Source organism: Scyliorhinus canicula, chromosome 15, assembly GCF_902713615.1.
Source record: "Scyliorhinus canicula chromosome 15, sScyCan1.1, whole genome shotgun sequence".
Taxonomy (NCBI): domain Eukaryota; kingdom Metazoa; phylum Chordata; class Chondrichthyes; order Carcharhiniformes; family Scyliorhinidae; genus Scyliorhinus; species Scyliorhinus canicula.
The window spans coordinates 79,791,920-79,808,365 of NC_052160.1; the positions used below are offsets into that span (position 1 = coordinate 79,791,920).

General features: G+C 45.5%; 1 protein-coding gene across 2 annotated transcripts in view; it reads left to right on the forward strand.

The window, feature by feature from the left end:
* LOC119978213 (choline/ethanolaminephosphotransferase 1-like) overlaps nt 1-16,446 on the forward strand; it is a 39,380-nt gene that overhangs the window by 3,965 nt on the left and 18,969 nt on the right. For both annotated transcript variants that reach the window (XM_038819658.1, XM_038819657.1), the window contains exon 2: nt 13,326-13,473. In XM_038819658.1, coding sequence (XP_038675586.1) covers nt 13,326-13,473 — 148 coding nt within the window. The remainder of the gene's footprint in view (nt 1-13,325; nt 13,474-16,446) is intronic.

Genomic DNA, 16,446 nt, shown 5'->3' on the forward strand with positions numbered 1-16,446 from the left:
GCTACCGTGCTGCCCACGGTATAGATAAAGGATCTGGATTGGTGCAGGCTGGGAGGGCAGAAGGGCCTGTTCCTGTGCTGTAATTTTCTTTGTTCTTTGTCTACACAGGCATAAATTTACGTCGCAACCAGGCAGCTGGGAAATTTAAATTCAATGATTATGATCTGGTATTCGTAGTGAGCATGAACTGTCATATTACGATAACGTGTCTGGTTCATCAATGTCATCAGGGGAAATCTGCTATCCTTACCTGGTCTGGTCTGGCTAACTCCAGATCCACGGAAATGTGGTTGCCTTCTAACTGCCCTTTGAAATGATCCAGCAAGCTACACTTCAGAAGATAGACTGATGAAGCGGGCAGAGACATGGTGGAGGCAGACTCAATGTTAACCTTTGAAAGGGAATTGGTTAAATGCTTGAAGGGGAATATTTTGAAATGGTTTGGGGAAAGAGCAGGAGATAATTAGATATCTCTTTCCAGGTTTCACTGTGTGCTGCATCATTGCGATACGGTGGCATAGTCTTTATCACTGTTGTCTCACAGCTCCAGGGGCCCGAGTTCAATTCCGGCCTTGGGTGACCGTCTGTGACGTTTGCTCTTTCTCCCCGTGTCTGCGTGGGTTTCCTCCCATAGCCCAAAGATGTGCAGGTTAGGTGGATCGGCCATGCTAAAGTTCCCCTTAGTAGGGTTACAGGGATAGGGTGAAGGCATGAGATTAAATAGAGTGCTCTTTCCAAAGGCTGGTGTAAACACGATGGACCAAATGGCCTCCTGCACTGTATGATTCTACGAACGGATTCTATTTGCATCTAGGTATGGTCAGGATAATGTTTGTTGTGCATAATCTGCAGTAGTTGGCTGCACAAAATTGACAGTGCTTATTACACTGTACTCAAAGTATCATAAGTAACTTAAATATTATTAACAAAACCAAGCAATCAGACGTTACCAAGAAAACAAACCATTCTGCTCGAATTAATTCCAATCCACTCTGATACTGCTGAAGTAATCTGGTAGGATGCGGAGTATTGTTCAATTACACTCGCTGGTATCTGTCATCTAATGGATCATGTAAGGATCTTGTTTGTTCTTATTGATGTGCTGTCAGTTAGCTCTGTATTTGACCTGCTGGTGTGATCATTACATGTGAGCCTGACTTGGATTTGTCACTCAGCTAGTTCGGTCTTCCCAGACCCTTCCGTGACTGTTTTTCAGTGAAACGTTTCCTGCTTCATATTGCTAGAATCATAGTCGGGCAGCACAGGAAACACCCTTCAGCCCATCGAGTCTGCATCAGTCAAAAACAACCTCTTAACCATTCTAATCCCTTTTCCCAGCACTTGACCCACAATCCTTGTATGTCTTGGGATCGCAAGGGCATATCTAAATACTTTATGTATGTTATGCGGATCTCTGCCTCTACCACCCTTTCATGCAGCGAGTTCCACACACCCTTCACCGTCTGGGTAAAATGGATTTCCCCATGGGCGGCATGGCACAGTAGTTAGCACTGCTGCCTCACAGCTCCAGGGACCCGGGTTCAATCTTGGCCTCGGGTGACTGCCTGTGTGGAGTTTGCACTTTCTCCCCGTGTCTGCATGGGTTTCTTCCAGGTGCTCCGGTTTCCTCCGACAGTTCAAAGATGTTCAGGTTAGGTTGATTGACCATGACAAATTGTCCCTTAGTGTCCAACAGGTTAGTGTTAGAGGGCTAGAATAAAGGCATGGGCTTAAGTAGGGTGCTCTTTCCAAGGGCTGGTGCAGACTCGATGGACTGAATGGCCTCCTTCTGCATTGTAAATTCCATGATTCTCACACCCCATGTAAACCTCACCTTAAATCTATGTCCCCTGGCCATTGATCCCTCCACCAAGGGGAAAAGGTTCTTCCAATCCACTCTAGGTTACTCATAATTTTATACATCTGCATCATGTTCCCTAGAGGTCATGTTGCAGTTGTAAAAAACTCTGGTGCGGCCGCATTTGGATTATTGCGTGCAGTTCTGGTCGCCGCATTATAGGAAGGATGTGGAAGCATTGGAAAGGGTGCAGAGGAGATTTACCAGGATGTTGCCTGGTATGGAGGGAAGATCTTATGAGAAAAGGTTGAGGGACCTAAGGCTGTTTTCGCTAGAGAGAGGTTAAGAGGTGACTTAATTGAGGCATACAAAATGATCAGAGGATTGGATAGGGTGGACCGTGAGAGCCTTTTTCCTCAGATGGTGATGGCTAGCACGAGGGGACATAGCTTTAAATTGAGGGGAGATAAATTATAGGACAGATGTCAGGGTAGGTTCTTTACTCAGAGTAGTAAGGGCGTGGAATGCCCGGCCTGCAACAGTAGTGGACTCGCCAACATTAAGGGCATTTAAATAGTCATTGGCTAAACATATGGATGATAAGGGAATAGTGTAGATGGGCTTTAGAGTGGTTTCACAGGTCGGTGCAACATCGAGGGCCGAAGGGCCTGCACTGCGCTGTAATATTCTATGTTCCCCCTCAGTCTCCTCTGCTCCAAGGAAAACAATCCCAGTCTATCCAATCTCTCTTCATAACTAAAACTCTCCAGCCCAGGTAAATCTCCCCTGCACCCATTCCAGTGCTATCACATCCCTCCTATATTGTGGATTCCAGAACTGCACACAATACTCTAGCTGTGGCCTAACCAACGTTTTATACAGCATAACCTCCTGCTCTTAAACTCTGTGCCTGGCTAATAAAGGCAAGTACACCGTATGCCTTTTTTAAAATAAATATTTTGTTGAGGTATTTTCTTTGACCTTTTAACAGCAACAAAATCAACAATATAAATAAGAAAAATATATATGTAGTGCAAATTCCTCCACCCTCTCCCGCAGGTCTTGCCATTACTTACCCCCCTACCCTACACTAGCCTAGCTCTCCCCCACTCCCACTCTCTTTCCCCCCCCCCCCCCCCCCCCCCCCCCCCCGCTGACGATTAGTTCTCTGCAAGGAAGTTGATGAATGGTTGCCACCTCCGGGTGAACCCCAGTTGAGACCCTCTCATGGCGAACTGAATTTTCCCCAGGCAGAGGATGCCAGCCATGTCTGAAAGCCAGGTCTCCGACTTCGGGGGCTTTGAGTCCCTCCGCGCCAGCAATATACGCCTTTGGGCTACCAGGGAAGCAAAGGCCAGAACATCTGCCTCTTTCTCCTCCTGGATTCCCGGGTCCTGCGATACCCCAAAAATCGCCACCTCCGGACTCATTGCCACCCTCGTATTTAATACCGTGGACATGGTGTCGGCAAACCCCTGCCAAAATCCCCTCAGTTTTGGACATGCCCAGAACATGTGGACATGGTTCGCTGGCCCCCTGCACACTTTGCTCACCCGAGATGCTCCCCTCCCCTATCCATCCTCTAGAGACCACCCTGTCCTGAATCCCCCTTAGCGGCAGGAGTGGGAAGGTTGGTACCTGCCTCTGCAAAAAGTCCCGTACCTGTAAATATCAGAGATCATTCCCTCCAGCCAATGCAAACTTCTCCTCCAGCGCCCTCATACTCGGGAAGCTACCTTCCAAGAACAAGTCCCCAGTCTCCTCTATCACTGCTCTCCGCCAAATGCGGAACTCCCCATCCATCCTCCCTGGGGCAAACCTATAATTGTCGCAGATTGGGGAACCACACCGATGCCCCCTCTGCTCCCACATGCTTCCTCGTTCCCAGTATTGATGCAGTGCTCCATGAATCAAAAATAATTTTTCTCTCACCAACCGTTGAATCATGTGTTCACCTCTGATCTTATTTACCCTGCACTAATTTAGTCCTGGACTTGGGTAGCAATCCAAGGATCATTAGCCTTGTGGTTCTGCTTTTTAATTTTGTCCCTAGTTGCTCAAGCTCCCTCAGCAGAACTTCTTTCTTGGTCCTTTCTATGTCATTGGTCCCCAAGTGGACCACAGCAACCTGCCTCCCAAACGGCAAGTTCCTCTGCATCCCTGTGGAGATACCCCAAACCCTGGCACTGGACTGGCAACACAGCTTTTGGGACTTGTGCTCTTGACTGCAGAGTACGGTATCTATTATCCTAACTATACTGTTGCCATATGCAATTACATTCCTTTTTACATCCAGCACTTTAATGGCTTCTTGCACCACAATGCTGTGGTCAGTTTGCACATTCTCCCTTCAGTCGTTGCTCATGTCCACAAGGTGCAGAAATCTCAAATCTGTTGGACAGTTGAAAGGTTCCTCTGGTGCTTCCGTCTAGAACCTGATCGCCATAGTTGCTGCATGGATAATCACATTCTCCTGCCCCTCATGAGCCAAATCTGAAATACCTAGCCTAAGGGGTGTGACAGCCGCCAGGAAACATTTTCCCTATTTCATTGCAGTGTCAAGCTCAGACTGCAGCTCACCAACTTGGAGCCAAAGTTCCACAAACCTAGGCACTTGCACTGATTATACTGATGTCCACCAGCTCCCACATGCTGCAGCTGCAACCCATCACTTGCCGTGCCAACTTTATTGTGTATTTGACTAATTAGTATTCAAGGTTAGAAATATTATTCCACTGTTATCTGTAGTTATATTAAGTAGTTTAACTTGTTAAGCTATAGATTTAATACAATATTTATATCTCCCTATGTTGTGGTAAAAAGATGGACCACTCAAGTCTGAGAGTTTCCAGTAAGCAAAGGTTTTATTCGGGCATAGAACATAGAACAGTACAGCACAGAACAGGCCCTTCGGCCCTCGATGTTGTGCCGAGCAATGATCACCCTACTCAAACCCACGTATCCACCCTATACCCGTAACCCAACAACCCCCTCCTTAACCTTACTTTTTAGGACACTACGGGCAATTTAGCATGGCCACCTAACCTGCACATCTTTGGACTGTGGGAGGAAACCGGAGCACCCGGAGGAAACCCACGCACACACGGGGAGGACGTGCAGACTCCACACAGACAGTGACCCAGCCGGGAATCGAACCTGGGACCCTGGAGCTGTGAAGCATTTATGCTAACCACCATGCTACCGTGCTGCCCATAATATATGCTGGAGAGATTGTCCTGGTTGCTTTCCCAAGGATCTCAATACAAAGCATGTGTCATGATTTTATAGTCCTTGGTTCTCAAAAACACTGCTCTAAATTCCAATTAACGGTATAGCCCTACTATAAACATCACTTAACCTAAATCTAATAATAATTAATCTTTCACAGTAATGAAGTTACTTTGAAAATCCCCTAGTTGCCACACTATGGCGCCTGGTTTGGGTACACTGAGGGAGAATTCAGAATGTCCAATTCACCCAACAAGCACTTCTTGAATGGGGTGCATTGTTCCAGATGTTCCCTATTATCTCAGCATTTGACCACAAGTGTTTGGGCTTGAGAGGAGACCACATCATAAGCAGCCAATACAGTTTCCTAAATTAAAAGAAAAAGATGTAAATTCCAGCTTCACTTGGAAGGACTGTTTGGCTGGTTTTGGATGGGGGCGGGGTTAAAGGCAGCTGCTGCCTTTCCTGCACTTGCATTTGGGGGGGATCAGTGTGTTGCAGAGGGAATGGTCCCTTATTACTGAAAGGGGAAGGAAAGTACCTAAGTCTGGGGACCAAGTGAGTTTGTTTCTACGTACAAAAAGCCAGCAGTTTCCTGGCAGCTACTCTGGCTTCAGTCCCATGAGTTCCCCAGCTTCCAATCTTGTCATAATTCCAAAGTCCATTCAACCCTTCAAATCTATACGAGGTCTTTGTGGAGCAATCCAGTCAGTCTCATCCCTGCCACCCCACTCTATTTCTTTAACCGTACAAGTTTATTTCCCTCAAGTGCCCATCCAATTGCCGTGTTTCAACATCACCCACCCCCGTGAGCAGTGAGTCCCAGGTCGTAACCATTGTTCCTGTACCATCAGTCAATGGGAACAGTTTTTTTTGTTTACCTCATCTAAACCTGTCAGAACTTTGTCCACCTCGATCAAATTTCTCCTCAATCTTCGCTGCTCCGAGAGCAATCCCAGCTTCTCCAACCCTAACCTCTACCTAAATCCCTCATCCCTTGAATTACTCTTGGAAATCTTAGCACCCTCTCAACACCCTGTGATCACATTCTTCCCAAAGTGTAGTTTCGTAAACTAAACTCGTACATTATTCTAGTTGTGACCTGGTCAGATCTTTAAGGCCCTGCATGACAGCCCTGCTTTTGTACTCTATCTCTATAAATGAAGCCCAAGATCCCATTTCTTTACCAGTTACTCTCCCAATATATCCTGCCACTTCAGAGATATATACACCTGAACTGCTACCCCGCCATCCCTGCACACGCTTTAGAAGTGTACCCTCTCTAAATTCCAGAACATCCAAAACACTACTGCACTTAACATGAGTCCCTTCAAGTCCAATTCGTCTGTCACTCTGTGCTCACTGGCATAAATCGGCTCCTGGTTAAGCAGTGCTTCAATTTTAAGATTCTTGTCCTTCGTAGAATCATAGGATCCCTACAGGACAGAAAGAGGCCATTTTGCCCATCGAGTCTGCACTGACTCTTTGAAAGAACACCCTATCTAGGCCCTATCACATGCTCTAACCTCGCCCTAAGGGACAATTTAGCATACCCAATCCACCTAACCTGTGCATCTTTGGACTGCGGGGGGAAACCGGAGCACCCGGAGGAAACCCATGCAGACACGGGAAGAAAGTGTAAACTCCACACAGTCGCCCAAGGTGGGAATCGGACCTGGTCCCTGGTGCTGAGACAGCAGTGCTAATCACTGTGCTACCGTGCCGCCCCCTTGTTTTGATACGTCTCTATGGCCCCATCCCTTCTCTATCTGTGTAATTTCCTCCAGTCTCCCAACCCTCCAGCACCTCTGTCCCTTCAATTCTGATTTTAGTTAGTGGGAAGGCCCTGGAATCCCTTCTCTGCACCTTATTCATCTAGAAATGCTTTTTAATCCATCTCTTTAAGAAACCTTGTGGTCATGTGCCCTAACATGCTCTGATATGTCTGGTAAAACAATGATAACTCTTCTGTGAAGCTTCTTGTGGATATTTTACTGCTTTAAAGTTGTTGTCTCAATGTAACAAATCAGTGGCAGCTCAGAGAAGATCCCAGCCAGTGTTCACTAAACCGTCAAGTTGCTTAAAATACTCTTGAACCATGGATCATGTCTCAGCTTCTCCACGTTTGGTTTATTTATCTGCTGTTTGGGGGTGCTGTCAAAGAGTTTCTTCCAAGTGTTTTCAATAGATTAGATTGTGGCTCACTGTGAAATGCAGTCACTGCCTCAGGACTGCTTATCAACCTCAGCCAATAGCAACAATCCTACGGCAAAAGAATGTGACTGCTCCAGTTCAGAAAAACAAGCTGTGTGGAAAATAAGAAACTGGAAACTGTGCACAGACTATTTTAGCGGGTAGTTTAATGGTTCTCACATGCCGTAGAACCCAACAGCACTTCCTTTCCCTCTGAAACCATTCTTAAGCTGGACCAGGTTTCCAGAATGATGGACTTACCTGGTGATCTACCACCAGTCAGGCGCCTAGCAGTAAAATGGAGGCAAACTCTGGCCAGGACCCGGAATCATGCTGGGGTGCAGTGGCATCTTGCAAGGTAAATGGGGATGCACAAATGCAGATTTCCACATGACCTCAGGAGATCAATCACTTGCTTCGGGTGCATTTCTAATGTAGCAATGGGACTGGGCCATTAAGATCCTTGAGAATAATCTGCCATTCAATGAGATTGTGGGTGATTAGTACCCCCCCCCCCCCCTTTAGTTATTGGTGCCCCAGATCTCCTTTATATAAAAAGAAAGAGAAAGTTTTTTTTCAGTTCTGCAGACAGAGTCTTGGTCAGATCGCATCAGTAATATATCACGGGTGGCACGGTAGCACAGTGGATAGCACCGTTGCTTCACAGTGGCAGGGTCCCTGTTCAATTCCAGGCTTGGGTCACTGTGCAGAGTTTGCACGTTCTCCCCATACCTGCATGGGTTTCCTCCGGGTGCTCCGGTTTCCTCCCATCAGCCCTGAAAGACGTGCTGTTGGGTGCATTGAACGTTCTGAATTCTCCCTCTGTACCTGAACAGGTGCTGGAGTGTGGCGACTAGGGGATTTTCACAGTAACATCATTGCAGTGTTAATGTAAGCTTACTTATGACAATAAAGATTATCATCTCCGGAAGGATATGGTGCAGCACAGACCCTCTTGAATGAAACTTGGGCTGAGAGGTTTAGATTATGAGGAAGAGGTTTAGAAAGTTAGAAGGTTAGAAGAGGAAACTGTTTCCTTTGGTGTGGAAATCCAAAATTAAGGGCCTTAAATTCAGAGTTACAGCCTGACCAGTTAGGAGTGTAATTGGGTCGTGATTTTTCTCACGTGAGTGGAGTAGAAATATAAAATCCCTTTACTCTGAAAGCCGGTGAATATGGAGGGCCAATTTCATAGAATTGACAGTGCAGAAGGAGGCCATTCGGCCCATCGAGTCTGCACCAGCTCTTGGAAAGAGCACCCTACCCAAGGTCAACACTTCCACCCTATCCCCATAACCCAGTAACCCCACCCAACACTAAGGGCAATTTTGGACACTAAGGGCAATTTATCATGGCCAATCCACCTAACCTGCGCGTCTTTGGACTGTGGGAGGAAACCGGAGCACCCGGAGGAAACCCACGCACACACTGGGAGGATGTGCAGACTCCACACAGACAATGACCCAAGCCGGAATTGAACATGGGACCCTGGAGCTGTGAAGCCATTGTGCTATCCACAATGCTACCGTGTTGCCCCAATTTTTTAAAAATTGATTCATTGGATGTGGGTGTCACTGGCAAGGCCAGAATTTATTGCTCATCCTTAATTACCCTTGAGAAGGTGGTGGTGAGCTGCCTTCTTAAACGACTACAATCCATGTGGCATAGGTATACCCACAGTGCTGTTAGGGAGAGAATTACAGGATTTAACCGAGCAACAGTAAAGGAATAATGATGGAGTTCTAAATCCTGTTTAATGTCACGGTTGGTGATTAGATTCTCTCTTGTTGGAGGTGGCCATTGTCCGACATTTGTGTAGCACAAATGTTACTTGCCGCTATTCAGCACAAGCCCAAATGTTCAAATCTGCCGTGAGGAATTCCTCCAGTGATATCTTGGGACTGAGATGATTGAGCTCCAACATTGCAACCAGCTTCCTTTGTGCAAGTACATGGTAAATGTAGGAATTTCAGATGCATTGCATTCTCGGTATTTGGTGCAGTAAGGGTTAAAAGCCTGGGTTAGTGTGTGTGTGAGACTGCTGCAGTCAGGTTTTCAAAGAACAAAGAAACATACAACACAGGAACAGGCCTTCCAAGCCTGTGCCGACTATTCTAACCTAAAACCTTCTATACTTCTGGGATCCGTATCCCTCTATTCCTATCGTGATTCACCTGAGGAAGGAGCAGAGCTGCAAAAGCTAGTGTTTGAAACAAACATGTTGGACTTTAACCTGGTGTTGTAAGACTTTTTACTGTGCTCACCCCAGTCCAATGCCAGCATCTCCACATCCTGGTTGATGAAGGCAAGCATGCCTTATTCACTACCTTCTCCACCTGTGTTGCCACTTTCAGTGACCAGTGGACCTGTACACCCAGATCCCTCTGCCTGTCAATAATCTTAAGGGTTCTGCCATTTTCTGTATATTTCCCCCCTGTATTAGACCTTCTAAAATGCATTACCTCACATTTGTCCAGATTGAACTCCATCTGCCATCCCTCCACCCAAGTCTCGTGCTGTATCCTCTGACAGTCCTCATCGCTATCCGCAATTCCAACAATTTGTGTCATCCGCAAACTTACTAATCAGACCGGTTACATTTTCCTCCAAATCATTTATATTTTCTACAAACAGCAAAGGTGATCTCTGAGGAACACCACTTATCACAGCCCTCCAAGTGGACAGGATGGTGAAGAAGGCATTCAGAATGCTTGGTTGTATTGGTCAGAATATTGAATACAGGAGTTGGCATGTCTTGTTGAAGTATAAAGCATTGGTAAGACCACACATGGGATACTGTGTTCAGTTCTGGTCACACTATTATAGGAAGGATATTGTTAAACTAGAAAGAGTGCAGAAGAGATTTATGAGGATGCTACCAGGACTTGATGGTCTGAGTTATAAGGAGAGGTTGGATAGGCTGGAACTTTTTTCCCTGGAGCGTGGGAGGCTCAAGGGTGATTTTATAGAGGTTTATAAAAGAATGAGGAGCATAGATAGGTAGATTGTCGATATTTTTTCTTAAAGGTAGAGAAGTCTAGAATGAGAGGGCATAGGTTTAAGGAGAGAGAAGGGAGAGATACAAAAGAGACCAGAGGGGAAATTTCTTCACAGAGGGTGGTGAGCATCTGGACTCGGCTGTCAGAGGCAGTGGTTGAGGCAGGTACTATTTTTTCCTTTAAAAAAACAGTTAGACAGTTACATGGACAGGGTGGGTGTAGAACATAGAACATACAGTGCAGAAGCAGGCCATTAAGCCCATCGAGTCTGTACTGACCCACTTAAGCCCTCACTTCCACCCTATCCCCGTAACCCAATAACCCCTCCTAACCTTTTTGGACACCAAGGACAATTTATCATGGCCAATCCACCTAATCTGCACGTCTTTGGACTGTGGGAGGAAACCGGAGCACCCGGAGGAAACCCATGCAGACACGGGGAGAACGTGCAGACTCTGCACAGGCAGTGACCCAGCGGGGAATCGAACCTGGGACCCTGGCGCTGTGAAGCCACAGTGCTATCCACTTGTGCTACCATGCTGCCCCGTGTAGAGGGATATGAGCCAAATGCAGGCAAGTGGGACTAGCTTAGTGAAAGAAACTGGGCGGCATGGCCAAGCTGGGCCGAAGGACCTGTTTCCATGCTTTTGAACACCTATGACTCTATGATTCAGAAAAGCAGCCCTCCACTGCTACCCTCTGTCTTCTGGACCGAGTAGTTCTGTATCCACCTTGCCAGCTCATCTGCGATCCCATGTGACTTCACCTTCTGTATCAGTCTGCCATGAGGGACCTTGTCAAAGACCTTATTGAAGTCCATGTAGACAACATCCACTGCCCTACCCTCGTCAATCATCTTTGTTACTTCCTTGAAAAACTCGATCAAGTTAGTGAGATACGACCTCCCCTTCACATGTGATGTTCAAGATATTTTGATACTGTTAGTAGTAATAGTTTGTTTTAATCTGCCATATCTCTATTTCTTGGTGCAATCACTCTTGGGAGTGAGGTATCCTTTCCTTACAGTCTTACAATTTAAAAATAAAAATATTGGGGTTTCTGTCCTGTACCCTAGCCACTGTTGGGGTCTGGTCTGGGATTGTAAGTTATTATTTCAACCGGTGAAGAGTTTCCCCCTAATTTCCATTAATTTCAGTTTTGCTAGGGCGGTTGATGCCATACTTGGTCAAAACCTGCCTTCTCCCTCTATCTTACCTCTTGAATTCTATCCTTTTGTTCAGGTTTGAACCAAATCTTTAATGAGGTCTGGTGCTGAGTGGTCCTTGCAAAACCCAAACTGAGTGTCAGTGACTAGGTTATTGGTGAGTATATGCAGTTCTGCCCACACAAATACCCAGCCAGCACTTTGATTGAGAATAGACTTCTGGGACGGCAATTGGCCGGATTGGATTTGTCCTGCTCTTGTGGTCAGCACACACTTGGCAATTTTCCACGTTGTTGGGTAGGTGCCTGTGTTGTAGCTAAGTAGTTTGGCTAAAGGCACAGCTAGTTAGAATAGAATAGAATATACAGTGCAGAAGGAGGCCATTCGGCCCATCAAGTCTGCACCGACCCACTTAAGCCCTCACTTCCACCCTATCCCCTAACCCAATAAGCACCCGGAGGAAACCCACGCAGACACAGGGAGAATGTGCAAACTCACACGCAGTGACCCAGCGGGGAATCGAACCTGGGACCCTGGCGCTGTAAGCCACAATGCTAACCATTGTGCTACCACACCGCCAAGAACAAGTCTCCCACCAGTAAAGCTGGGATAGTGTCAGGGCCCGGTAGCCTTTGCTTTAATCAGCTCCAACACTACTTTATTGCACAGAGTGAAGAAAATTGGTGAAGACAGGTTTTTGTGATGACTGCATCGGTGAGCTAAATCAGCCACTTGGCACTTCTGGTTGGAGATTATTGTGAGAACCTCAGCCTTGCCTTGTGCACTGAAGTCAAATTTCCTTCCCTAAAGGATGTAAGTCACTCAAATTGGGGTGGGGGGGGGGGTTTATGACAATCCGGTAACTCCATTACTGATACTAGCTTTTTATTCTAGATTTAACTATTAAATTCCTCAGTGGTGTGGTGGGTTTGAACTTGCCTCAGGATCATTGATCTAGGCCGTGGCACTACTGGCCCAGTAACAAGACCACTATATTCGCATATCCGAGATGGGTGGACTTTTTTTAGGTATTGAGGGGTTGGTTTTGGAGAGGAGACTCTCAGAGCTGAAGGGCATCCTTCAATTCACAGTCATGCCCAACAATGAGGTCTGATTCAGATGAAAGCAAACTACTGCAGATGCTGGTAATCTGCAATGAAGTTCCAAAGAAGTGTCATATTGGAGTGGAAGCGTTAACTCTGTTTCTTTCTCCACGGATGCTGCCAGACCTGAGTTTTTCCAGCATTTTCTGTTTCACGAGGTTTGATTGTTGCCTCACTTGAATTGGATAGAACCCTTGCTTATTGACCGATTGTTGTCTGTAATATTTCATTATGAATAACAGTCCATCTTGTCCTTGTGCTTAGTATTAGGTGCTTCCTGTTGTCTCTACATCAGGCAGAGCGTACCTGATGGGTCGAATGGCCTCTTTCCAATATCTTATGGGCTATATCACTCCCTTAATTTCCAAACTCCTCAACAATATCAATTTTGTGGAGCATCTTATTAGGTCTGTGTCTGTGATTTCTCTCCTCACTCAGCTTTAGATTTCAGTAGGGCCACCATATTGCTCCCACGGGAGGGAGGCATCCTGTTGTAACATGATCCCTCCCATCCCCTGTTGTTAGACAATGCCTCAGATGTTTGAACTGGGTAAGTACATTGTTGAGTGGAGTCATTTGTACAGCACCTCAACACATCCCAAATGTGTTGTAGCCAATGAGGGACAGTTATTATGATAAATTAGTAATTCCTCTACTTGCAGTTACTTGTAATCCAGTGCATTGTTTACAATAGCAAAAAAATAATTTAAAACTAATGTTACTTTAAAGTTCTGCCAGTGTTTCTTGTGTGATGCTCTTAATCCATTCCTTCACTCCCCTCCTGGTGCATTGGTTTGCTGCTGCTTTTGGGCTCATTCTGTTTTTTCTGTACTGTGCAGGCACCTCTGTGGGCTTACCTCGCCTGTGCCCTGGGCCTGTTTATCTACCAGACACTCGATGCTATAGATGGGAAACAGGCTAGAAGAACCAATAGCAGTAGTCCTCTTGGAGAGCTGTTTGACCATGGTTGTGATTCACTTTCCACAGGTAGGAGCTTACTTGTATTTTATGTACTGGATATAACTTTGTGTGCAAGTTATTATAAGCAGTATCTTAGGAGAACCACAGCAAACCCACTTGCCTTCTACCCTACTAGAACAGGGTAGAAAGCATATTAATGGATTCAACTGAGATCCTGTATTCAAGCTTTGTGAAATAATACGGTGTTTTCACTGCTGCTGAGGAGGATTTGATGCCCCATGTAATTGCACTCCAGAGAGAAGCTTATGAAAAAGGGATAGTGGTAGTCTGGTTACCAAGTTGGCAGAGTGACTGGTGGTGAAAGTTTTTAAAACTAGGGCGGAGGAACATTGGGGTCTCCTCGGTCATTATTGGGGTCCACATCCTGGAATAGGATTAACAAAAGCAAGTAACAGAAGAGATGAAAACCATGCACAATGCAAAATGTATTCCTCATGCACCCAACATGCACAATATTCTAAATGATTCTTTACTCCATGTCTTCAATGGGGAAGATGTGAACAATATTTACTTCCCAAGCAGATGTAATTTGAGCAAAATTAATGGCATTGACAAAGAGGAGATGGAAATCCCAAATTACTCAAAAACTGGGGTAAGCGGTTCAAGTACTGAGGGAATTGTGTAGAATTAACAGTCCGGAAGTGGACCATTTGACTGCAGTGGCTATTTCTCTTCTCATCATACTTCATCTCACCCTATAGCCATATCATTTTATTCTTTTCACTCTCCTGTATAATGTGGGAGAGTGTGAAATTGTCCATTTTGGTGGGAAAAATTAAGGAAAAAGTATATCTAAATGGTGAGAGGATATAGAGGGATCTGGGAGTCCAAGTGCATGGATCACATGCTACTATCACAGGCTAGTATGCATGTACAACAAGTAATTAGGAAATTATCGCATAAGGAGAATTGAATACAAAAGTAGGGAGGATTTGCTTCAGTTATACAGAGCATTAGTGAGTCCACATCTGGAGTACTGTGTACAGTATTGGTCTCCCTTGTTGTGATGAATGTAGGAATTTCAGATGTATTATATGTATTTGGTGCAGTAGGGGTTAAAAGCCTAAGTTAGTCGGTGTGACTGCTGCAGTGGTGCTTTTAAAAATCCTGGTTGTCAAGATAGCTAGACTTTCTGAGAGCCAGAGGTGTAATTAAAGCATTGTAAAAACTTGGACTAATGGATTTTACTTTTGTTTGGATTAAGATGGTTCCCTGTGGAGCAGTTCATTAGAGATATTGTGTTTCATCTGGGTAAGATGTAACTTACTAGAGCTTGCTAGAGCATCAGGCATTTTGCAGAAAAATAGTTTACTTTTAGATTAGTGTGAACAGAAGTCAAGCATCTGCTCTTGATACAGTTCAGTTGAAGATCTGTCTACAGACAGACTAGCAGTTTCTTTCCAAGCAGAGTTTTTGTTGGTCCTGGAAGTCAGCCCATGAGGACAGTTTATGAAGACTTCAGCTAGAGTTTCTGTATTGTTCTGACAGGATTCAGGTCTATCTCTTGAAAGAGTCTCAAAGAACATCTCGTAAGCAAGTATGCCTGGGTCTGCTAACTATTTAAAAGTGGCGTTGACCTGAGATGGTTTTGTTTAAGTGGAAATAAAGATAGCAAGTAAGGATAATTGTGCCACTGTTTTGATTAGCATTGTTTAATGGGTATTTGTAAGCTCTTTTCTTGTGTTAAAGATATTTTAATACTGTGCCAGTAATAACGTTTGTTTTAATATCCCATATCCATATTGCTTTGTAGAATCACTCTTGGGGTGAGGTATCCTTTCTTCACAGTTTTACAAAATTAAAATTAAATTTGGGGGGTTCTGTCCAGTATCCTCGCCCCTGTTGGGATTGGGCCAGGAATCATGATATTATTTAAAGAAAGATGTAAATGCATTGGAAGCAGTTCAGAAGTTTGCCAGACTAATACCTGGAATGGGCAGGTTTCTTATGAAGAAAGGTTAGATGGCATGAACTTGTATCCACTGAAGCTTAAGAGAGAACTTGACTAGATGTTTGATTAACAAGGGATGAAAGGTTATCGGGGATCGACCGGAATGTGGGATTGAGTTTACAATCCAATCAGTCAATGGTCTTACTGAATGGTGGAGCAGGATAGAGAGGCCAAATGACTTACTCCTTTTAATTTGTATGTTCATGTGACAATCAGACAATAATACAGCACAAAAGAGGCCCTTCAGCCCATCGAGACTACACCGATGCATGAAAAACACCCGATCTGCCAATCATAATCCCACTTTCCAGCACTTCATAGAATTTACAGTGCAGAAGGAGACCATTCGGCCCATCGAGTCTGCACGAGCTCCTGGAAAGAGCACCCTACCCAAGGTAAACACCTCCACCCTATCCCCATAACCCAGTAACCCCACCCAACACTAAGGGCAATTTTGGACACCTAAGGGCAATTTATCATGGCCAATCCACCTAACCTGCACATCTTTAGACTGTGGGAGGAAACCGGAGCACCCGGAGGAAACCCACGCACACACGGGGAGGATGTGCAGACTCCGCACAGACAGTGACCCAAGCCGGAATCAAACCTGGGACCCTGGAGCTGTGAAGCAATTGTGCTATCCACAATGCTACAGTGCTTGGCCCATAGCCTTGAATGTTATGACATGCCAAGTGCTCAGACAGGTACTTTTTAAAGGATGTGAGGCATCCTGCCTCTACCAACCTCTCAGGCAGCAGATTCCAGACTGTCGCCACGCTCTGGGTAAAAAGGTTTTTCCTCGTATATCCCCCCCCCCCCCCCCCCCCCCCCCCCCCAACCTCCTGCCCCTCATTAGAACTCGTGTCCCCTCGTAAATGTCGCTTCAACAGAGTTGAACCCTGCCCATGTCCCTCATAATCTTGTACACCTCAATCAGGTTACCCCTCAGTCTCTTCTGCTCCAGTGAGAACAACCCAAACCTAACCAATCTCTCTTTATAACTGAAATCTTCAATCCCAGGCAATATC